We start from the raw sequence: 25025 nt of genomic DNA on the forward strand, positions 1-25025 counted from the left end.
TGAATTCTGGCTTTCTGAAATAGTCTCATGCAGTCATTGGTAGAAAAAGAGGACTTTCACTATAGATAAACTATTAATACAGCTTTTGCACATTTAATGACTCAGTCTCAGTCACTGCCCCAGTACACACATAGGAATTAGCCTACCACAAAACTGGACAAATACAATCCAAGATCAGTGTTCAAAAGTTATAGCAGTTCCAGTGTTTTATTTCAAACTATGCTCCTGATAACAGTATTACATAGTAACTCATGAAAAGTAACATGCCTTACATAGTAACTCATGCCTTATTATTATTTTTTATTGATTTCAGAGAGGGAAGGAGAGGGAGATAGATAGAAACGTCAATGATGAGAGAATCATTGGTCAGCTGCCTCCTGTATGGCCACTACAGGGGATCAAGCCCACAACCCAGGCATGTGCCCTTGACTGGAATCAAACCCGGGATCCTTCAGTCTGCAGGCTGACAGTCTATCTACTGAGTCAAACCAGCTAGGGCATGTGCCTTGTTTTTTTAAGAATTAGTTTAGTTTACATTCAGATAATTCGTGCTCCTATAAATTTTTTTTTTATTTGTATACAGTGAGGGTCATTCTCTTATGACAGCTAAAGTTAACAATGGGTGTCACAAAATATGTTATTTGCCACTCTATTAATTAGTCTATGGCCAGAAATACAAGTGCCTGGTCAAAATCCAGTGCCCCATCACTCCTGCTCTTTGTTCCCACAGATCTTGCACACCCCCTATCATACATTCATCACGCTTTATTCTAACTGTGTATTACCGTCTTCCTGACAAGATTATAAGCTTCAGGAGAGCAGGGACTATGTGCATCTTGCTTACAACTGTACTGCCTAAGCTAGTATAGCACAATACCTCACATACAGCAAGTGCTCAAAAATATATGCATAATGAATGAATGTATGAATGATTGATTCAAAATGTCTCCAAGCTGAAAGTGACAAGCTCCCAACTTTCTCCACTCTCTCTTGGCCCAAATTACTCACTGACATAAATATGATATACTAAAATAGCCATTTTCAGTATAATCCGAAATAATAATAATTAGTAATGGACTTATTCCTAACATTTGAGTGCTTACCATACATATGCCAGGTACTACATTGAGTCCTTTTAGATATTATTTTAGTTCTGACAAGGACCCCATGAGAAGTACTACTACCTTCTCATTTTACATATGGGAAAAATGAAGGACACTAAAATTAACTCATTTACCAAAGGATCAAAGCTAGTTTAAAATCTGGGCAATCTGGATAGAGCCTAAAATGTTGATCACTATGGAACTAGGGAATTCTCTTTTTCACAGTATTGATCAACTCAGAGCCCAGCCTGGCCACTACAGGTATGGACTGCCATACATTTGTTAGTGACAGTCATAAGCAATCCCTTTCTATATAAAAGTTTACTGCATAAAAATCATTACCTTTTATCTGATTAATTTTTATTAAAAAATGACTGAAAAAAATTTGAGGGAGGTGATAGATGTGTTTAGTATCATGGTAAACCTGTGGCTTCATGGGTATAGACTTACTAGCATATAAGAACTTATCAAACTATACATTCTAAATACATGTAGGTTATGCTATGCCAATTAAATACACATACACAAAATAATCTATCTATATAAAAGCCTAAGCGACCGTTTGACAGATAGCTATGACGCACACTGACCACCAGGGGGCAGACACTCCGACCAGTAGGTTAGCTTGTTGCTGGGGTCCAGCCAATCGGGACTGGGCTAGACCGGCCGGACATGCCCTGGAGCCCTCCCATGGTCCCTCCCCAGCCCCGATCATACACCAGTGGGGTCCCAGATTGCAAGAGGGCGCAAGCCAGGCCGAGGGATCCCACCAGTGCATGAATCCGTGCACTGGGCCTCTAGTGATATGTAAACTGTATTCCATTTTCATATGTGCCAAACAATGAGAACATCTGGTTAACAAACATTTATTTCCATGTAGATGCCATTTCAGGAATATCTAACTATAGGAGGTACATGATATTGAGAAAACTAACCTGTTTTACATTCTGGACTTGAAAACTGTGCTACCTTTTGGACTTTTCGTACTGGCTTGACCACTTTCTTCTCTTTACTTTTTTCAGCAGGTTTCTCTTTCATAGAGATGTCTTCTGAAAATCAGAAACATTTACAGCAAATATTACAATTATTTCAACCCATCTACTTGTCCTCCCCCAGTATGAAAAATCAATATAAACTTTATAATTCTTCACTGAGGCTATTTCTATGACCCATAAGCTACCAATGCCAGCTCCTTTTACGAAAAGGTCTAAAGATTACTACTACTCCACCGTTAGGTTCCAAATCTTTGTATTTTTTTTTTCAGCAAATACTTGAGAAATGTAACTCGATTCCACAAACTGGAAGAAACTTCAACAGTAATGCTTTCCAGCCCAGGTTCCACAGCATTTATAGAATCTCAAGAGATAAGCACTTTCTCAGATTCCGATTTCGTTTAAAACTAACTATGTAACTGAGATATTAATGAACTTCTAGAATAAAACATCATAAAATACCTAATATTCCTAAATTATGCCTTTATAGTTACGCTAGTGAAATATGTCAAGGTATTTCACATACAAATTACTACTCACTAATTTTTTCAATTCTAATCTGGGACTATATACAGGGATGGGCAAAAGTAGTTTTACATAGTACAAATAAATAATACAGGAATTAATAAATAAATAATAAAGGAAAAACTCTGTTTCACATATTAACAACTATAAACCTATTTTTGCTCGTGTGTGTGTGTCTGTGTGTGTGTGTTTGTGTGTGAATTAACCTCCATTACAAATAAATAAAGTAAATAAATATACTTTAAAATATACACAGAGAGCTCTGCATTCTGGGCAAAGTGGAAGTAAGTATGAGTCAAAGGCAGGAGCATACCAAATGTCTAAGAAACAGCAGGAGGCCAGTTTGCATGAAGTGAAGAAAGAGAAAAGTTGAATATACTAATAAGCTTAAGAAATCTATTATATATCCAAAGGAAGATGTGGCATTAGCAGCTGGATATAAGAGTCTGAGTTCAGAGGAGACATTTGGAACAGAGACATAAATTTGGAATCATCATCAACAAATATTTAAAGCCCTGAGACAAGCTCATGTGTATGTAGATATATAAAAGTTGGGAGGGGAGAGGGCGGGAAAGGAAAGAAGGGGAGGAGGACAGATCCAAGTACTAAGAATGGGACATGCCAATTTTTAGAGATCAGAAGTAGGGTCAGGAAAAAAACTGAAAAGGAGCAACCAGATTGAGCAGGAAAACCAAACACTTATGGTATCCTAAATGTCCAGTGAAGAGTTTTTAAGAGCTTCAATCATGTCCAATGTTGTGAGAAATCAAGATGACAAAATTAAACACTGGATTTAGCAATGTGGAAGTAGCTGTTCCCTGGTGGTCAGCATACATCATAGCGAGCAATCAAACTCCCGTTCTCCCAGTTGAACTCCCGAGGGGACACTTTGCATATTAGCTTTTTATATAGAGATACTTCTTCTCCACAAAAGAATTTCTGAATACAGTGCTCTATAATTAACAGTAGGAAAACTGGACTGAACACTTAAAATGCCACCAAATTTATTAGAAGGAACTCTATGGAGGCTTACTAGAAAAATCTCTGGCTTTACAGTCAGAGATGGCTTTGAATCTTGGCTTCAATTCTTTTTTCTATTTTCTATTGTTGACACTATTATAGATGTTCCCATTTCCCTGTCTTTATCCCCTTCCACCCAGCCCCCATCCCCCTTGGCTTCGCAACCTTGGGAAAATTATTCTTTGAGCCTCTATTTCCTCAACTGTAAAAAACACAGAATACTAAATACTGCATCTTGTCCAAAATCATACTAGGTGTTCAATACTTAATAACATTATGAGTATGACCTTCCTATTTCCCTCTTCCTATCTTCCAGAAGTACCTCGTATTTCCAATCCTCTAACATTATTCCTTTCCTATAAGGTTCATTTTTCTTCCTGCATTTTGCCCTCATGTTAGTATCGTCTTAACTGCTGCCTGCCAAACACTGACCACTTCAAAGATCTCAAGAGATCTAGCAGAAGAAATAAACTTCAACTAGACGGCTGTATTTTCTTCAAACAGGCCCTACTCTGCAAGTCCCTCAGTTTAAAAATAGCCTCACTTCTGTCACATCAGCCTTGTATGCTAATTTTAACCCTGGAGCAGAGCCTAGAGGCTAAGAGAGCCTTATGACTAAAACCACCACCACTTCAGTATACTATGTAGTTAGAAAAGGGAAATATCTTTAGCTTGGTGACCATTTTTATGTTTAAACTAGTGGCCCGTTGCACGAAATTCGTGAACATTAAAAGGGAATTAGAGGAAATATTTTAATATTGCTATTTGCCCTTTCTCTATAGTAGAAGTGTCACAGATGAAAGAAAATCAGTTAAATGTGTATGAAAATCTCCCACCTGTCAGAGTCTGGGGCACGCTAAGGGACCCAGAGTCAAGTCCCTGCCCACCCACGTGCGCCTCGAAATCGCATGAGACTCAGACCCAGCCAACTCCACCCCTGTCAAGCCCCACAGGGTGGGGGGTGCAGCCTCAGGTCCCCCAGCCCAGAGCCAGGCAGTGGATGCAGCCTCAGGTCCCCCAGCCCCCTCGCAAGGGCATGAGAGCATGATGACTATTTGCATATTAGCTCTTGATTATATAGGGTATTTTAAGTTAGATAGTATGCATGATATAACACTAAAAATCTTAGAAAGCTCTACTCTCACCTGCTAAGTGAAGTGCTAAGTCTCGATACAGTTCTCTACTCATGTTTTGAAACTCAGCCTCTTGCCACACTTTGCCATCAGGTGTTCGAATCTTGGTCTCTGAAGGATTGAAGCCTAATACATTTCAACACACAGAACATTCTTATCAAAGTTGCTTTATAAGTTTTGTTCGTTATACTTTTTTTTAAATAAGATATAATTAACATACTTTAAATTCACTCTTTTAAAGTGTACACCTCAGTGGTTTGTAGTATATTTACAAAGTTATACAACTATCACCATCTAATTCCCAAGCACTTCATCTCCCTGAAAAAAAACCCTGTACACATTAGCATTTGCCACACACACAACTGTGTCTGTTCCCTGGCAACTGCTCATCTACTTTCTATCTTTATGAATGTGGCTATTCTGGACATTTCATATAAATAGAATCATACAATATGTGGTTTTGTGTCTGGCTTCACTTAGTATAAGTTTTCAATATTTATCCACTGTATAACATGTATCAAAACTTTATTCCTTTTTATTGGCAAATGATATTTCAATGCACAGTGGGGCCTTGACTTACGAGTGTCCCGACTAACGAGTTTTTCGAGATATGAGCCTTCTCTCGGCCGATTTTTTGCTTTGAGTTGCGAGCTAAAATTTGGGTTACGAGCCAGCTTCAGATACCCCACCGCTAGTTGGCGCAGTGAAGGCCACAACATCAGCCCAGCATCATGTGTCTCACTCATTCACTGTTGATTTGACATACGAGTAATTTGAGTTACGAGCTCCGTCACGGAACGAATTAAACTCGTAAGTCAAGGACCCACTGTATGGATATACCAACTTTTGTTATCTATTCATCAGCTGATGGACATTCTATTTTTTGGCTACTATTAATGCCACTGCTATGAACATATGTGTACAAGTTTTCATGTGGACATATGTTTTCAATCCCCATGGGTATTATACCTAGAAGTGGAATAGCTGGGTCATATAGTAACTCTATATTTAAATTTTTGAGGAACTGCTAAACTGTTTTCTAAATTAACTGTAGTACTATTTAGCATTCTCACCAGCAATGTATGAGGGTTTCAATTTCTCCACATCCTCACCAACACTAGTTATTGTCTGTCTTTTTTATTACTGTCCCCCTACTAGATGTGAAATGGTATCTCAAGTATGGTTTTGACTTGCATTTCCCTAATAACTAATAATGCTGAGCAGCTTTACAAGGTTCATGAAAGGAATGCAAAATCAGCTACTACATAATGTGTTGACAAATACTATTTGGAAAAAGTAAGCTTCAGGGAGATAAAGCAATATATATTTATTCAAAAAGATTAGAAGTGTCCCTAGCTGCTTTGGCTCAGTGGATAGAGCGTTGGACTGTGGACTGAAGGGTCCAGGTTTGATTCTGGTCAAGGGCATATGCCCAGGTTGTGGGCTCGATCCCCAGTTGGGGGCATGCAGGAGGCAGCTGGTCAATGATTCTCTCTCATCATTGATGTTTCTATCTCTCTCCCTCTCCCTTCCTCTCTGAAATCAATAAAAATATATTTTAAAAAAAGACTAGAAGTGGAGAAATACTGAATTAAATGATAAAAATGTCAATCATAAATTATAAATATCAGAGATTTAAACTATCCTTCTCAAGACTGACAGAGAGACTACTTATTCTTTTCTTTGAAGATAGGCCTTAGTTGCTAACATCTGTCAGACTTTGCCTATGACTGAACTAACTTCTAGAATAAACAAACCTTAAATGTATAATATGCATTTAATGGGTTTGACATAAGTATAGCAAAAGTTTTGGATAGTAACTCACTATCTCAGAAACAACAAGCACATTTGACCCCGCCATTTGCTATTTGCTCTGTCAACAGTGTGGACAATTACTACATAGTACACAAATAACTAAAAGGTATAAAAGAATTTTATTAATAATACATTAGACCAATCATGGATAACAGAGCAATTTTCTTCATGATTCTAAAGAGAACTATTCACAATTTTATCACAAATTAGCTAGAATAAAATGCAAATTACCTGTTTTTTAAAAATTAATTCACAATGAATGTCATTAGCAAAATAAAATAAAACTGGTAATTCGTCTAAATGTACACAGCAAAATTTGTTCTGCAGAAAAAAATGACTAAAGACACTTTAGGACTATAAAAAATTACAAAAGTGGTCAGAGAAAAATTGGATTTAGTAGAAAAATACAAAACAAAATTGAGTAGAGCAAAAACTGTCCTAGCTTGTTAATAACTTAAAATTAAAAGAAGAAACAAATCTTGACAATATTTTGATCTTCATACATTTATCTAGAAAAACTGAACTTGGAAAAATATCCACAAAAGTTACAATGGTGGACGTTTTCATGACAAAAGTCTAACACAGACTAACCTGATCAATGAATTAACTCTTTAATTAAAACTTTACATGATGACCCTATGAAGATAATTTCAGGAACATAAAAATACATACTTCTTAAAACCACTATATATAAAAACATGAGCTGGCTAAAAACAGACATTCTCTCTGAAAGAGTTATACCAACTCTATCAATGTTAAACACAGGGGAAAAACTCTAGTGTCAAAACTTGAGAGTTAAAACAACAGGAATCAAATGTTATTGCCAAAATATTCTGTAACTAAATATTAACTCAAACTCACTAAACTGTTCTTTAAGTATTACTTGTGAAAGAATTCCTAATAACAATCTAAATACAATGGCAGAATAAGAGCAATATTCTTCAGTTCTCTGAAAATGTACTAGCTCTTACTTCCTCTTTTTTTCAACTTATTAAATGTTCATACTATGGCCCTGATGGACTTATTAATGATTCAAATTCTCGACTCTATCCCAGAAGTTCTGATTTAGGTCCAGTGTAGGATCCAGAAACCTGCATTTTTAACTTGCACCTTGAATTAATTTCTTGATTTGAGAATCACAACTATTTTAAAGATGATCATTTCTACTCAAATACATCCTGGGGAGATAGAGGAATAAGGAGGCAGAAAGAGAAAGATACAAGGACTGATTACAAACCTTTATATGCTGGAGCAGGTGGTGCTGTTGCCACTTTCCTGACTTTTGCTGTCACTGAGCTATCAACATTAACAACCATTACTGGGTGGTCAATATGACCCTGATTCTGGCTCCGGCCATTTATTTCTTCTGAGTGTTCCCACTGTTTTCTAATCCGCTCCTTGAGTTTCTCCAGTTTGACATCATGTTGTCGCCGCTTTAAGATATCTAATCTTTGGGAATTAGAAGTACTCGTAGAAGAGGGAGAAGAGTCAGTTAGCCGTAATACTTTTGGATCAATATCATGGCCTATGTTATTGCCAGAAGCCTTCAAATTGTTCTCATTTCCCTTTGTTCTATTAGGCTTTTCTTCCTCAGTTCTCATTGGAGCTGCCATCTTAATCAAACTTTCAGAATTTTGCAATGCATCAATTGCTGGTCGATCATTTAAAAACCTAACAACAGTATCATTCATGACAGATGATTGGGAACTCTCAAAATCACTGCAATGTGTATTCCGTTCTTCTCGACTGCTTACCCTCCAGTTCCCATTTTCAGGCTTTTCTTCATTAACATCCACACAATATACATGCTTTGACTCTAAAGGATTGGGACTTATATTGGAAGGTGTGCCATGAACTTCCCTATTATTAAAAAATAATAATTAGTTTTAAATAAAAAGTACAAAAACTAATCAAAATGAAATCAGTCTTACAAATGGAGAACTCCAAACTAAAATTAGAGAACAAACGATACCCAGAAATTCCAGTAGGTTAAAACTAATAAAATAACCATTACTAACATTAAGACTCAATGACCTCTCTATCAGGTTCTAAATCATAATGTACACATTATAAAATAAGAAAAATACAAAAGGTTTTGTGGAGAGATTTAAGAATGATAAAAAATAGGATTATATTCTGATTTTGGATATTCGTTTGGCACCTTTTACCAAAATGTATGTTTTACTCCTTCATGAAATCTTAAATACTAGGAAAAAAGTTCTCAAATACTGGCATTTCATGTGTGTAACTTCTAAATAACGTACCAAATTAACAAATAAATTGGGAGCAGATATAAAGTAAAAGTACAATAAATATTTTCCTTTAAATAAATGTGGTTAGTAAAGTCAAACCTCTTTGAACCACAGACTACTCTTTTGGCAGCTTCAAACTATGTAAAGCATATGGAGAAACTCTGCGGTAAGCAAGAAGACTAGACATAGCCAAAGCACATATCACAAAGTCCACATTTTCTATTCATAAAAACACCAGCACAAATCTTCCTTCAGAGACTATTTTTATTTTATGCATCATTCTAATAAGTTATATTTTGGAAACAGAAACAGTTTATTAAAAGGAAGTTAATGAAGACAAAAAGGCCTAAGCAGTAAGAACACATGAATCATGAAAAAACACTCAACAATATTATAAAAGCACACATTGCAACAACCTGGACATGCAATGTCTGAAAGAGTAGACTTTGCCACCTGTGGCTATTGAGCACTTGAAACGTGGCTAGTCCAAATTGTGATGTGCTATAAGTCACATATGAATTCAAAAGACTTAAAGCATCAACAAAAGAATGATGCCTGTGTGGATGTAACTACTAAAATATGTTTAGATTCCACATGTGGCCGCATTAATGGGATTATTGTATAGCACTGATAGAGATGTTTCATTTAAAGGCTTAAAACTGCCACAAAAAATCTTACAGCCATGACTATTACAGCATAATATGATACTTAGATCTATTAGGAGTATTTGAGTATGTGTGTTTATCTAAGGAGATAGTAGCCTACAGCTTTCATCAGATTCTCATTGAGGTCCATGACCCAAAAAACATTAGATTCTGTTCTGGGTGGTTGAATATTAAATTAGACGGGGGCTGAGAACCGAGTCCTGCAGCTTCCACTAGATATCATGACTAACTGCAATTATTTTCACTATCTTGACCAGACTGTAACAATTCACAGTTAAAACGATTTAGGTCTAAAATTAGCACAGGTGAAAATAGAATAAAGCATTAAAAGAATAAAGCATTAAAAATAAATTAAATTAAAAATATAAGTTTCTAGGCAAGTTGCTTAATGTTTTTGTGGTTAAAGATTCTGAACTCTGATTATTTTTCATAATTTTCTTTTCTCTTTTTTCTAAACTATGAACTTTTACTCAGATTAGATCCATGGCCTTCTCTTTACATTTCTTTCACCATTTTGATTATTACAACATTAGTGACAACTCCCAATTTATATTCCCAGCCCTGACCTTTCTGTACACATTCCTATCCTAATTTTCAAGTGCCTACTAAATATTTTCACATAGACATTTCAAAATTGCATCAAATTGAACTATTGAAAATGGAACTCATAATCCACCTCTATCTCTCAAACTCTTTCTCTCAAATTTAAGAGTACAAACATATACCCATTACTATCAAGCAGCATCATGAAACTCCTTGATTTATTGATTGGCACTTTAAAATACTAAAAGTGCTTATAAATGCAATAAAGAAATATAAGGGTCAGTGTTTATTACTTCTTACTATTTGCTATACTAAGAGCACAAACACATTTATATCATTAGTAAAATGTCCCACAAAGACAAAATTTGATAATTTTATAGTTGAATATCCTAAATTATCACCTAACCAAAAACACAAAGCATTTTATATCATCCATACTATCAAAATTCATTCATTAAACTTGAACATCTAACTAAATAAGTTGCTGAAAGGAGCCACTGGCTAATGGTAAAACAATAAACCAACCCACATTCTCAAGAAGAAATTTTAGGTAACTGATTAATGCTATCAAAAAAAGAAGAAAACGACGCTATACAAAGTTCATTATGTATAATATCCCATATGAGATATTAAGGGAGGGAGGGAAGAACCACAGTTCCTGAGTAATTTGTAGCAAACATACTTATTGCAATGGTGGTAGCTGCCTGGAGCAAATATTACTACTTCTTCTCTCCCCAAATATTTAATTAGTAAATGTAGAAAGTCAGTATTTCATAATATAAAAGACGTTTGCTTTATTTTTTTCTGAAAAATGAAAAGGTAATAATACCAGAGCCAGAGTGCTATGAAAAAGTCGGAAAATAAACTATAATCTTACTGTAAATATTACAGGCTAGCCCTATTTGGTAACTTTTTAAGAAAAACAACACTAACCTGTAAGAAGCCAAAGGCTCACGGAATTCCACACGATTATTTTTCTTTACATTACTTTCCAGGGTGGTAACTCTGAGAGGACTACGAGATTTCTCTTTCCGTGATTTAGAAGATTTGGAAGTTGGAGCATTAAGCCAAGTATCATCCAGGTACCTACCATCTGGGGAGGGGAAAAAAAATCTGTGAGAACATATGATATAAAATACTACTGTCTCTGAATCTGGCAAGGATCTAAGAAAATAACTTAGGTATCTATTGTTTCTGAGATCTCTAGCTGGATATTATATAAGTAGATGGAAAAAACACAGACTATTTAAATTATTACAGTAACTCAAATCTATAGAGGAAGATTATATTCTGTGCAAACAATGCAAAATAAAATTCAACATATAAAATTTCTTTTTGTCAAAGGCTCTCACTCACTTAAAAAAGGAAATACCAGATAAAACCCAAAAGATTCACAGATTTTTTTTAAAAAGCACAATTTCAGTAGAAAGTACTAACCTGCAGGTTTTAGCCCACTGATTAGGAAACCAAAGAATTAAATATATGAAAAATAAACAAAAAAAATTGGCATTGTGTGAATTTATGATAGCATCTATAAAACAGATATTCCATTTAATACCCATGAGATATTAAGGGAATCATTTAATTTATGATTTTAAACTCCAACAAAAGATATAAATCTTATTAAGCCAACTAAATTTCAAAGTGACATAAAGACCTGTGAATTTCTTTGTTAAAAAATACATAAAACCCCAAAGGCTCAAAATCAAATTCTCACCACTAAAAACAAATGAAAATTCACTGTCAAAGGTGATGCAGTGGTGCTTAAGTCCCTAGTTAATCAATAAGGAAAATAGCACCTACAGTCAATAAATCTGAGGCTGCTTCGTAATTACTTAGTACCAAAGGAAAAATGAAGAGGTAAATCTCTGACAAGAAAGCAAGCAAATACATGGGACTATGAGAAGAAATTAAACTGAATCAAAACCAACATCAAAAATTTATATTACATATATCCAGTAACTTCATACATACCTTTTCTACTTATTTTTCGGGTAGCACTTGCAGAAGATTTCTTGGTATCCATGACAGAATCAAACACAGCTGTACTTGTAGGGGTTACTTCTAATTTGTTTTCAATGTGTCTCAGCTAAAGTTAAATACCATTACAACAAATAGGTTAATTCTGTAAATAGCCAGCTACTATCAAATTACAGAGTTATTTAAAACTATATCAAAAAAATAAATAAATAAAAAATAAAACTATATTGCCCAATACCTTCCTCCAAAATACGGAAAAAAACTCAGGAATATTTTACTTTAATGAACAAAACTATAGTGTTTTCATTACTTATTTCTTCAACTATACTAACAATTGGCACAATGCTGCCCAAATTTAGACAAGAAAACCAAAAACATTCTGAGGAATATCAAAGACTTTCTATTTGTCTTGACCTATTTTTTAATTGTTGTTTTATTAAAGCGGTAAAAGTTTTCTGACATTATATGCTGCATATCATTATGCATATATCTTGTGCATGTTACATGCAAAAAGTAGGAAAACATCATTCAGCCATACTAAACCTTAAGAGTACTATTCAAACAGCTACAACTTTTATAGTCTTTTGTCTGTAAAATAAGTTTCACAATAAGGATAAAAATAACAAGATAGAATTCAGGTTTCCATACAATTTACAATATAAGTCAATTTTTGGTATAATCACCAATGTTCTCAATGATTTTAAAAAGCATTTTCAAAAAAAAAAAAAAAAAAAGCATTTTCCCCTTAATAGTAATCATTTGTAGTAACCAAAATGGTGAAAAAAATGTATTTAGATCTATTAAACAGAAAAGGTATAAAAAAAAACAAATTAGGAGAGAACCAAGATGGCGGCATAGGTAAACACTGGAGAATGCTGCCTCGCACAACCACTTCAAAAATACAACTAAAAGAAGGAACGGACATCACCCAGAACCACAGGAAAGCTGGCTGAGGGGAAATTCTTCAACTAGAAGGAAAGAGAACAGAATACCGAGACTCAGAGGAGGCACAGTGCGGAAAATACAAAGGTGAGGAGGTGCACACGAAGTGGGCTGGCGGCTGAGGGCGCGGTTGTCTGTCTCAATTGGAGGGAGGCTCAGGCCCTGAGCTCCAGTTCTGGGCGAGTCTCTAGGGACCCAGACTCAAACGGGAGAAGCGGGACTGTTTGGCATCTGTTGGAACGCAACGGCAGCTTTCTCTCCGAGGTTTGCAGCGGTTGCTGGGACTCTGAGAGGCAGAGCCTCTGGGGACGGGACTGAGAGCAGCCATAACTGCTCCCTCCACCCGCCCTGTTTGATCCCCTGCGACCTGCCCTGCCCAAGCCCTGCACAGAGCCATTTGCTGGATAGCCTCAGGCAAAGGCTAGATTAGCACCTCCCTAGAGGACAGAAGTCTTCCCACTGCAGACACAGCTGACTCTCACAGCCAGTTGGCCTGGAGGTCAAATCCACCCAGTATTAACTACAACAATCAAGGCTTAACTACAACAAGACTGCGCACAAAGACCACTAGGGGGTGCACCAAGAAAACATAAAAAAAATGCGGAGACAAAGAAACAGGACAAAATTGTCAATGGAAGATATAGAGTTCAGAACCACACTTTTAAGGTCTCTCAAGAACTGTCTAGAAGCCGCCGATAAACTTAATGAGATCTACAAGAAATCTAATGAGACCCTCGATGTTATGATAAAGAACCAACTAGAAATTAAGCATACACTGACTGAAATAAAGAATACTATACAGACTCCCAACAGCAGACCAGAGGAGCGCAAGAATCAAGTCAAAGATTTGAAATGCAAAGAAGCAAAAAACACCCAACCGGAAAAGCAAAATGAAAAAAGAATCCGAAAATACGAAGATAGTGTAAGGAGCCTCTGGGACAGCTTCAAGCGTACCAACATCAGAGTTATAGGGGTGCCAGAAGATGAGAGAGAGCAAGATATTGAAAACCTATTTGAAGAAATAATGACAGAAAACTTCCCCCACCTGGTGAAAGAAATAGACTTACAACTCCAGGAAGCATGGAGAACCCCAAACAAAAGGAATCCAAAGAGGACCACACCAAGACACATCATAATTAAAATGCCAAGAGCAAAAGACAAAGAGAGAATCTTAAGAGTAGCAAGAGAAAGAAACTCAGTTACCTACAAGGGAGCACCCATACGACTGTCAGCTGATTTCTCAACAGAAACTTTGCAGGCCAGAAGGGAGTGGCAAGAAATATTCAAAGTGATGAATACCAAGAACCTACAACCAAGATTACTTTATCCAGCAAAGCTATCATTCAGAACTGAAGGTCAGATAAAGAGCTTCACAGATAAGGAAAAGCTAAAGGAGTTCATCACCACCAAACCAGTATTATATGAAATGCTGAAAGGTATCCTTTAAGAAGAGGAAGAAGAAGAAAAAGGTAAAGATACAAATTATGAACAACAAACATGCATCTATCAACAAGTGAATCTAAGAATCAAGTGAATAAATAATCTGGTGATCATAATAGAATCAGGGACATAGAAATGGAATGGACTGACTATTCTTGGGGGGGAAAGGGGTGTGGGAGATGCGGGAAGAGACTGGACAAAAATCATGCACCTATGGATGAGGACAGTGGGTGGGGAGTGAGGGCGGGGGGTGGGTGGGAACTGGAAGGAGGGGAGTTATGGGGGGGAAAAAGAGGAACAAATGTAATAATCTGAACAATAAAGATTTAATAAAAAAAAAACAAATTAAAATAATAAAAATTCCACCACAGAGAGACAAAAAAACTTTGTATAAAATTCTGACTTATCTTCTTTTGAAATTTTGCAGTGCAAAAAGTGAAAAGTGAAAAAATCCTATAATAGTTCTGTATCAGGCTTCCCTTCCTCCATTTATGAGCCCCTTATCACCCTTAAAAATTCTTTTAAAACATCCAATCATTTTGAAAAATAACTAACAGTTCAGTTCTAAATTAGTTTAGCTCTAAATTAAACTGGAGGATAGAAATTATTCCTGCATTATAGATGTATAATGCTCATGTAGAAGAGAGAAAATATAGCTCTGGCCAGGTGGCTCAGTTGGCTGGAGTGTCTTTCTATACACCAAAAGGTTGCGGATTTGCTTCCCAGTCAAGACACATATCTAAGTTACGGGTTTGATCCCTGGTCAGGGCGTGTACAGGAGGCAAGCAATCGATGTTTCTCTCTCTCTGACCCTACCTCTCTCCCTAAAATCAATTAAAAAAAAACATATCCTCGGGTGAATTTCTATTAATGAGGTCAAAATTTGACCCTGCACCCTGGTAGTTGCTCAGTGGTTAGAGCATCGGCTTGCCCACATACCTCAGTTGCAGATTCCACCGCCTCTGTAGGAGAGAGTAAGGGAAGCAACCAATTGATGTGTCTGTCTCACATCAATGTTTCTTTCTGTCTCTCTCCCCCCTCCTCCCTCCCTTCCACTCTCTCTAGAAATCAATGGAAAAAACATCCTCGGGTGAAAATTAAAAAAAAAAAAATTTGACCCTGCATTATATATATATTTTTTAAATATGTTTTATTGATTTTCTACAGAGAGGAAGGGAGAGGGACAGAAAGTTAGAAACATCGATGAGAGAGAAACACCAATCAGCCACCTCCTGCACGCCCCCCCACTGGGGATGTGCCCGCAACCAAGGTACATGCCCTTGACCGGAATTGAACCCGGGACCCTTGAGTCCGCAGGCCGATGCTCTATCCACTGAGCCAAACCGGTTCTGGCTGACCCTGCATTATAACCAAATGTAGGTTACAGTACATTTTCCAGATTGATTTTTAAACCAGTTCAAAAGATTAGGAGACAGAAAATAACATCCTATATAATAAAAGCCTAATATACCAATTGACTAAATGGCAGAACAATTGGTCGGTGGGGGGTGGGGCTGAAGACCAGGAGGCACTAGGCCAGCTAAGGTGGATGCCAGCGGGCAGAGGGAGGGGATGGCAATTGGGGGTGGCAGTGGAGGGCGATGGGGGGCAGGGCAAGGTGATGGGGGGGGCAGGGCCAGCTGCTCACCAGCCAGGGCAGTCCCTCTATTGGCCTGCCATTCACCTCCCGCAAAAGGAGGCCAGACTGCTGCTTAGGCCCGCTCCCCAGAGGGGCTGTCAGTCGGGCATTCTCCGAGGGCTCCTGGACTGCGAGAGGGCGCAGGTTGGGCTGAGGGAACCCCCCCCCCAAGTGCACGATTTTCGTGCACCTGGCCTCTAGTATTCAAATAATAAAGAAGTAGGTGATTCAAATTCAGATAGAATACAAAAGAAAACAAAAAGGACATATTAGAAGAGTAATGTGCCCAGAGAACAAATGAAAAAGGAAGGAGTCTCCCTTCGAAGGGACTATGCATCACATACCATACATATTTGCTTGACTAAACTCCTGATAAAATTGGACACACACACACACAAATGAGAACAGGTTGCTCACAATCATTCTTCAGTAATGCTGAAAGAAACCCTTCTATTACTGCCACAGAAAAGAAGAGATAATTCAGTCCATTCAAGAAGTAGTTGTCCCTTTCATTTCCTGACTGAGCCCTTTACCTAAACTTAGCTCCACCTTCCCAAATTCATTTTGTTTTAAATCTTCATTTCAACACACCAAATGAACAAATTTAATAAAGGAGAATAAGTAGTAGAAATTACTTTAATATTTTATATGTCATAGTGTTAATGTTCCAGATACCTAAAGTGTCTTGATTATTCTTTTATTATTTAACTAGAGGCCCAGCGCATGAAATTGTGCACTGGTAGGGTCCCTAGACCTGCCCTGCGATCAGGGCCATCTTCTGCCCACTTGCCAGTCCCCAGTCCCACCCCGCCGCCACCCCCTGGTTCGCTGTGGTTCCCCATTCGCCATGGTTTCCCATTTGCCATGCTGCAATCAGAGCCTGTGGACCTGGGGGAGGGACCAAGAGGTTGGCCGTCTCAGTTCCGCCTGCTTGCCAGTCCCACCCCCCAACCACCCACCCCGGTTCCCAGTGGTTCCCCGTTTGCCATACTGCGTTCGGAGCCCACAGGGGGGGGCGGGGGGGGGAACCGAGAGGTGGTCAATGCACCTCATAGCAACTGGTCGAGCAGTCATTCCGGTCGTTAAGCTTATGGTCGCTGGCCTTTTATTATATAGGATAGTTGTCATTAATGTTCATTTGGTAATATATGGTATACTAGAGGCCCGGTGCATGAAATTCGTGCACGGGGTGGGGTCCCTCTGCCGGGCCTGCACCCTCTCCAATCTGGGACACCTCGGAGGATGTACGACTGCCAGTTTAGGCCCTGCGAGATCAGGCCTAAACCAGCAGTTGGACATCCCTCTCACAATCCAGGACCATTGGCTCCTAACCGCTCACCTGTCTGCCTGATCACCCCTAACTGCCTCTGCTTGCTGGTGTGATCGTCCCCTAACTGCCCCCCTGACAGCCTGATAGCCCCTGCCTTGGCCCCTGCCACTGTGGCTTTGTCCAGAAGGATGTCTGGAAGACGTCCTGTCTAATTAGCATATTACCCTTTTATTAGTATAGACTAGAGGCCCGGTGCACAAAAATTTGTGCACTTGGGGGGGAGGGCCTCAGCCCGGCCTGTGCCCTCTTGCAGTCTGGGACCCCTCGGGAGATGGCCACCTGCTGGCTTAGGCCTGCTCCCTGGGGGATGGGGCCTAAGCTGGCAATCAGACATCCCTCTGGCAGTCTGGCAGCCTGGCAGCCCTCGGGGGATGTCCACTTGCCAGCGGGGAGCAGACCTAAGCTGCAGTCGGACATCCTTAGCACTGCTGAGGAGGCAGGAGAGGCTCCCACCACCACCGCTGTACTGGCAGCCATCAGCCTGGCTTGTGGCTGAGCAGAGCTCCCCCATGTGGGAGTGCGCTGACCACCAGAGGGCAGCTCCTGCATTGAGCATCTGCCCCCTGGTGGTCAGTGTGTGTCATAGTGACCAGTCATTCCCATTCTTTCTGCTGTTAGGGTCAGTTTGTATATTACCCTTTTACTATATAGGATAGAGGCCTGGTGCACGGGTGGGGGCCGGCTGGTTTGCCCTGAAGGGTGTCCCAGATCAGGGTAGGGGTCCCCACTGGGGTGCCTGGCCAGCCTGGATAAGGGGCTGATGCTGTTTTCAGGCTGGCCACACTCCCTTTAGGGTGGGGGTCCCCACTGGGATGCCTGGCCAGTCTGGGTGAGGGACTGAGGGCCGTTTTCAGGCTGGCCGGCAACTGAAGCTCCCAGCCTCTCCTTTTTTTCTTTTTTCTTTTTTAATTCTGGGATTTATTTACCTTCTATAATTGAAACTTTGTTGCGGTCACTGCTCGCTCCAGCTCTGATACCATCCCCAGGAGGTATCTGGGGTTTGTTTAGCTTCTATAATTGAAACTTTGTTGCTTAGAGTGTAGCTTAGAGCAGGCCATGGCAGGAAGGGAACCTTGGCTTCCTCCATCACTGGAGCAAGCAAGCCTCCGGCTCGCTTCAGCTGCATGGCTTCCGGCCGCCATCTTGGTTGGGTTAATTTGCATATCTCGCTGATTAGCCAATGGGAGGTGTAGCGAAGGTATGGTCAATTACCATGTTTGTCTATTATTAGATAGGATAATTTCTTACCAAAATGTCAACCTTATTTTGTTACCAAAAGCACTGTAGAAAAAATTTTAATTTATTCAATTACAACAAGTAATCAATTTTAAACCAGAAAGAAATGGAAACTATAACTACTTACAGCAGCCTTGGTCTGAGAATGTGCATCCCACGATGTGGTTATATCTGCTGGGGAACATTGATATTTACTGAATCAAAAGCTCTGAAGTAGACCTTGGAATCTACATTTTAATAAGCTCCCAAATACATTCAAAAGTTTGAAACCCTCTTTATTAGGCAGAACTATTCTCTAACAAGTGCTGTACTATATTGAGCCAAAACATGGTTCTTCTCCCATCCAATAACGTTGAGCTTCCTAATACAGTATACAGTTGAGTTGTATTAGACACTGGTCCTATTAGTCCTTAGGACAGCTGGACTAACCCCCACCCACACTCCAATTTCACATCTCCAACAATTTACCCCAATGAGCTGAACAAATACAAAATTTTGCATTGTATGGTAAGTCACATTATGTATAAAGATTAGAAAACTACACCTAAAATCTTTCATATAACAGCCCTTCACACAGTATAAGGCCATATATTTCCCCTGAGTCATACTTCTCTAGGATATTTTCATTTCCTCCAAATGCTCCTTATGTGACATGATTTCCAGATCCCTCAGAAACCCAACAATCTTCCTCCAGATATACTCCAGTTTGTCTATGTCCCTCAAAAAATATCACACTCTAAATTACGGTTATCCCCAAAAGCATCATTTTAAAGAGTTCAACGAGACTATTATTTTTGTTACCAGTGCACTATAGGTGTATATTAAGAGCTATGTCATACTACTTAAGCCAGAATTTCTAAGAAATTGTATAAAACTAGTTTTACATATACTGATTCTTTTTCAAAAAATATTTTTTTCCTTTACCATAGGATGCCTTAGAAGGTAAGTTACCTTGTATCTTCAAAACAAAATTAAAATTTTAAAATAGAAAACATTATTTTTTAAACTGCATTAATCATATGTAAAAAAAATTTAATTATTTATCCCTTTTATAAATCAAAGCATGTGTATAATTTTCATTACTGATTAGTTCAGAATTTTATACATATGACCTAAACAAAGGATTAATGAATTCAGTTAAAAAAAAAAAATCATACCTTGAACAGTATCCTTGCTTTGAGAGTTCCTTGGATTTGGTAAAGGCACCTCTTTTGATTTGCTGCTCCTCATCCTGCCAATTTACCTGCAATCATATCATCAGTATTCACTGAGCATCAATATAACAATGTTAGTAAAGAAAATGCCCTTACTTATCTTGTCTTTCATTAAAGTCAGGAAAGGATTTTGTCCTCTCTAAAAGTTATCTTTATACCCTCGTAAGAATTCCTGAAATTCTATCTAAATAGATCTGTTCTTCATGAAAGAATACATATATATGTGTGTGTGTGTGTGTGTGTGTTATAAATATAATGTGTAAAATTTTTTTAAAAGATCACTGTGGAAAAGGCACAATGAAAAAAATCTCTTCATAGAAAGGAGTGAATCTAATATGTCAAAACTCTATCTTTAAAGTATAAACTCTAAATTGCAAAATGCCTTTTTTAACTACTTTAAAGTGTTCACCAAATCAAACAGGTTTGGTTGAACATCGCCCCATGCACCAAGAGGTCACTGGTTCAATTTCTGGCATATGCCTGGGTTTCTGACTTGATCCCCAGGAGGGGGTGTGCAGGAGGTAGCTGATCGATGTTTCTATTCCTCTCTCCCTCTCCCTTCCTCTCTCTCTAAAAACAAAAACAAGCATATTTTTAAAAAAAGAACTGAGAGATAAACAATACTATCTTTAAAATATTTCTCTCTCCCTGCCTGTGTGGCTCAGTAATTGAGCATCAACCTATAAACCAGGAGTTCGTGGTTCGATTCCTGGTCAGGGCACATGCCCAGGTGAAGGCTGGATCCCCAATAGGGGGTGTGCAAGAGGCAGCTGATCAATGATTTTCTCTCATCACTGATGTCTCTATTTCTCTTCCTTCCTCTCTGAAATCAATAAAAAACATATTAAAAATATTTGTTTTGGCAAATAAAATATGCCTCCATACAGCTGCTGAAAAAATTTTTATGCTATTTCCGTAATCTCTCTCTCTCATCCCTTTACCTCTAATTCAGAGTATCATCTTTAGCCTAAATTATGGTAAAAAGCTTCCTAAATTATTATTCTCCTAATCTCTTCTTCATACACAACCTAAGTTATCTTTCTAAAACAGAACCTAGCAAATCTGCTTTTATAACTCTTCAATGACTATTACATATGGTACAAAATTCCAAGTTCTTAGCATGATGGAACTTGGAGGCCTTCACAACCTTAATTCACAATCTTGGGCCTTGCTATCTTCATTGTATACCAATTGTTCCTATCAAATCACCGTACCTAGAGAGCATTCTCTGAGCACTAAAAATCTGCACCAAAAATTTGCATTATCTCCATATCTTTTTCTAAATTTTCTCCAGCAGTAATACCCTTCAAAGCCAAACTAATGTCATCTCCTATAAGCCTTTCCACGATTGTCCTTGAACAGAATTACTACTTCCCTGGTTTCCAATAGCACTCTGTGCACTTTTTATATCCTTTATCATCACATACACACACATACACACACACACACACACATCATTCATTCACTCATTCATTCAATGAATATTAGCTGAACTTACTTAACATTCACAATCTAATGGAAGGGACACAAACAAATACTTAATATACAGTGTGATGATTATATCATAAAGTTACAAATAGCATATATATATATATATTTATATATTTATATATTTATATATATATATATATATATATATATATATATATATCCATGTCCCCACAAGCCTGTCCTTAAGGACTCTATCTTCTGATTCATCTTCATATCAATAGAGTCCTTCAATGAACAGATAAACAAATGGGAATGTTAGAAGCTGATAGGATCTCAATTTACACAGAAAAGAATAGAGAATCAAAGGCAGGGTTGGAGTGAAAGGATGAATAGAAATGGGAGGAAGGTAAATCAATAAAAATGAGAGAAAAAAAAATGAGCAAAGAAACAGAAGAGGTAGTTAAAAAGCCAGACTGGAAAATTATTCATAAAAAAGGAAGAGAGGGGAGAAACCAAGATGGCGGCATAGGTAAACACCGGAAATTGCTGCCGGAGGGGTGTCTCCAGCACAGAAGTTCTCCCACTGCAGACACAGCTGATTCTCACAGCCAATTGGCCTGGAGGTCAATCCCTCCCGATGATACCTACAACAATCAAGGCTTAACTACAACAAGACTGTGCACAAAGCCTACAAGGGGGTGCACCAAGAGTGTCCACCTCAGGTAATTGGGGAGGCGGGCCCCATAGGACACCTAGCACAGAAAGCCACTCTATCGACACAGCGAAGCATAAAAAAATGTGGAGACAAAGAAACAGGACACAAATGACAGAAACGGAGGAAAGCAAACTACTGGATATAGAGTTCAAAACCACACTTTTAAGGCTTTTCAAGAATTTTCTAGAAACCGCCAATAAACTTAATGAGACCCTCAAGAAATCTAATGAGACCCTCGAGGTTGTGATAAAGGACCAACTAGAAATTAAGCATACACTGACTGAAATAAAGAATATTAAACAGAAATCCAACAGCAGACTAGAGGATCACAAGAATCAAGTCAAAGATTTGAAGTACGAAGAAGCAAAAAACACCCAACCGGAAAAACAAAAAGAAAAAAGATTCCAAAAATATGAAGATAGTGTAAGGAGCCTCTGGGACAACTTCAAGCGTACCAACATCCCAATTTGGGGGTGCCAGAAGAAGAGAGAGAGCAAGATATTGAAAACCTATTTGAAGAAATAGTGACAGAAAACTTCCCCTACCTGGTGAAAGAAATAGACTTACAAGTCCAGGAAGCGCAGAGAACCCCAAACAAAAGGAATCCAAAGAGGACCACACCAAGACACATCATAATTAAAATGCCAAGAGCAAAAGACAAAGAGAGAATCTTAAAAGCAGCAAGAGAAAAAAAGTCAGTTACCTATAAGGGAGTACCCATACGACTGTCAGCTGATTTCGCAACAGAAACTATGCAAGCTAGAAGGGAGTGGCAAGAAATATTCAAAGTGATGAATAGCAAGAACCTACAACCAAGATTACTTTACCCAGCAAAGCTATCATTCAGAATTGAAGGTCAGATAAAGAGCTTCACAGATAAGAAAAAGCTAAAGGTCTCACCACCAAACCAGTATTATATGAAATTATATTATAATAACCAGTATTATAAGAAGAAGAAGAAGAAAAAGGTAAAGATACAAATTATGAACAACAAATACACATCTATCAACAAGTGAATCTAAAAATCAAGTGAATAAATAATCTGATGAACAGAATAAACTGGTGAATGTAATAGAATCAGGGGCATAGAAAGGGAGTGGACTGACTATTCTCGGGGGCGGGGCAAGGAATGTGGGGGGTTGGGAAGAGACTGGACAAAAATCGTACACCTATGGATGAGGACAGTCAGGGGCAGGGGGGTAAGGGCAGAGGGTGGGGTGGGAACCGGGTGGAGAGGAGCTATGGGGGGAAAAAAGAGGAACAACTGTAATAATCTGAACAATAAAGATTTAATTTTTTTTAAAAAAAGGAAGAGAACACAACATACACTACTAGGTCCATAAGGCAGGAAAACAAAAGAAATGGAAAACAGGGAAATAGAATTCATATACTAATTTGCAAGTAGCCTGTAAAAATTTATGGTAAAATTACAAGGCACACACACACACACACACACACACACACACAAAGTATAATTACTCTTAATGATAACAGAGAAAAGAAGAGGGCTACAGGTGGCCATATAATAAGCTAAATTGTTTGATGCCATGGAAACAATGGGAGTCATATGATAAAAAGCACATCATCGATATGAAATGAATCAGAAGACTGGAGCAAATGATAAAGCCCTTGCTCTGGCTATACCCAAGTAAAAACCTTATTATGAGGCCAAAAAAAAAAAAATAGTACAAGAACTATGTAAAAACTGTATTGGAGATTTATTTATTCACTCTCTGGACATGAACAAGGTAATGAGCAGTTAAACTGGAGCAACAAAACACTGCCATCTAGATTCATTGAACAGCACAAACTACTCAGAATGGAAGAAGATATTTCTCCCAGCTACTCACCCAGAGCAAAAATGAACTACCAGCCTGGCCAGTGTTGCTCAGTGGTTGAGCGTCGACCTCTGAACCAAGAGTTCATTGGTTTGATTCCCAATCAGGGCACATGCCTGGATTGCGGGCTCCATCCCCAGTAGGGGGCATACAGGAGGCAGCCAATCAATGATTCTCATCATTGATGTTTTTATCTCTCTCTCCCTCTCCCTTCCTCTCTGAAATAAATAAAAATATATATTAAAAAAGTAATTAACTACCAGATCCATGGCTTCAATCTCACACACACAAAAAAATCTTAGTTTTTCTAGAGTGGAATGGTGTGGCCCCAGCTAAATAGATTCTTTGCAGGAATTACTAGAGAGATAATACTAACTACCAGGCTACAACTTGGCAAACACATCTACCTTGTTAAGAATTCTGTCGCCTAGCCAGTTTGGCTCAGTGGATAGAGAATCGGCTTGCGGACTGAAGGGCCCCAGGTTCAATTCCGGTCAAGGGCACATGCCTGGGTTGTGGGCTCGGTCCAATGTGCAGGAGGCAGCCAATCAATGATTCCCTCTCATCACTGATGCTTCTACCTCTCTCTTCCTCTCCCTTCCTCTCTGAAATCAATAGAAATACATAAAAAAAAAAAAGAAGTCTGTGTCTATCCGGCCAGTGTTGCTCAGTGGTTGAGTGTAGACCTATGAACCAGGGGGTCACAGTTTGATTCCAGGTCAGGACACTATGCCTGGGTTGTGGGCTCCATCCCCCACAGGAGCAATGCAGGAGGCAGGTAATAAATGATTCTCATCAATGATGCATCTATCTCTCTCTCCCTCTCCCTTCCTCTCTGAAATCAATAAAAATACATTTTAAAAAAAGAATTTTGTGTTTGTTAGCAATCAAGTTCCCAGATTCTGGAAGTATGGTGATGTTGCTGAGTGCCCATCCTCAACAGACCTAAATTCGGCCTGACCTATACTGAACCCAGTAGCAAAGATTCAAGGTGCACACTATCCAATGGACAGTAAGCAGCCAGAATCCTAACATGGAAATTGAAATAACTGAAATCAGAAATGTAGGCACACTGTCCTAGATCATTTTTAATTCAATCAGGAAAATTAATGTATCCCTTTTCCTAATACCCATACTATACCATTCCTTCTAAAATCCTATAGGTAAAAATGAACTGTAAGGAGGTGGTGCTCCTAACACTTTTCCCCCCCT

The 25025-nt window shown here is 38.4% G+C and overlaps 1 protein-coding gene across 6 annotated transcripts in view; it reads right to left on the bottom strand.

The window, feature by feature from the left end:
* CEP350 (centrosomal protein 350) overlaps positions 1–25025 on the bottom strand; it is a 124564-nt gene that overhangs the window by 85819 nt on the left and 13720 nt on the right. For 3 of the 6 annotated variants that reach the window (XM_036344492.1, XM_036344487.1, XM_036344489.1), the window contains exons 2-8: positions 19773–19858; positions 18743–18789; positions 12023–12137; positions 10982–11141; positions 7826–8448; positions 4786–4899; positions 2039–2152 (exon numbers count right to left, since the gene is read on the bottom strand). In XM_036344492.1, coding sequence (XP_036200385.1) covers positions 2039–2152; positions 4786–4899; positions 7826–8448; positions 10982–11141; positions 12023–12137; positions 18743–18789; positions 19773–19845 — 1246 coding nt within the window. In that variant the 5' untranslated portion in view covers positions 19846–19858. Of the gene's footprint in view, positions 1–2038; positions 2153–4785; positions 4900–7825; positions 8449–10981; positions 11142–12022; positions 12138–18742; positions 18790–19772; positions 19859–23825; positions 23904–25025 lie in introns of those variants that run through there. The other 3 variants (XM_036344491.1, XM_036344488.1, XM_036344490.1) reach the window with 3 other exon arrangements.

This window comes from Myotis myotis, unplaced genomic scaffold (genome assembly GCF_014108235.1).
Source record: "Myotis myotis isolate mMyoMyo1 unplaced genomic scaffold, mMyoMyo1.p scaffold_m19_p_18, whole genome shotgun sequence".
In the NCBI taxonomy this organism is placed as follows: domain Eukaryota; kingdom Metazoa; phylum Chordata; class Mammalia; order Chiroptera; family Vespertilionidae; genus Myotis; species Myotis myotis.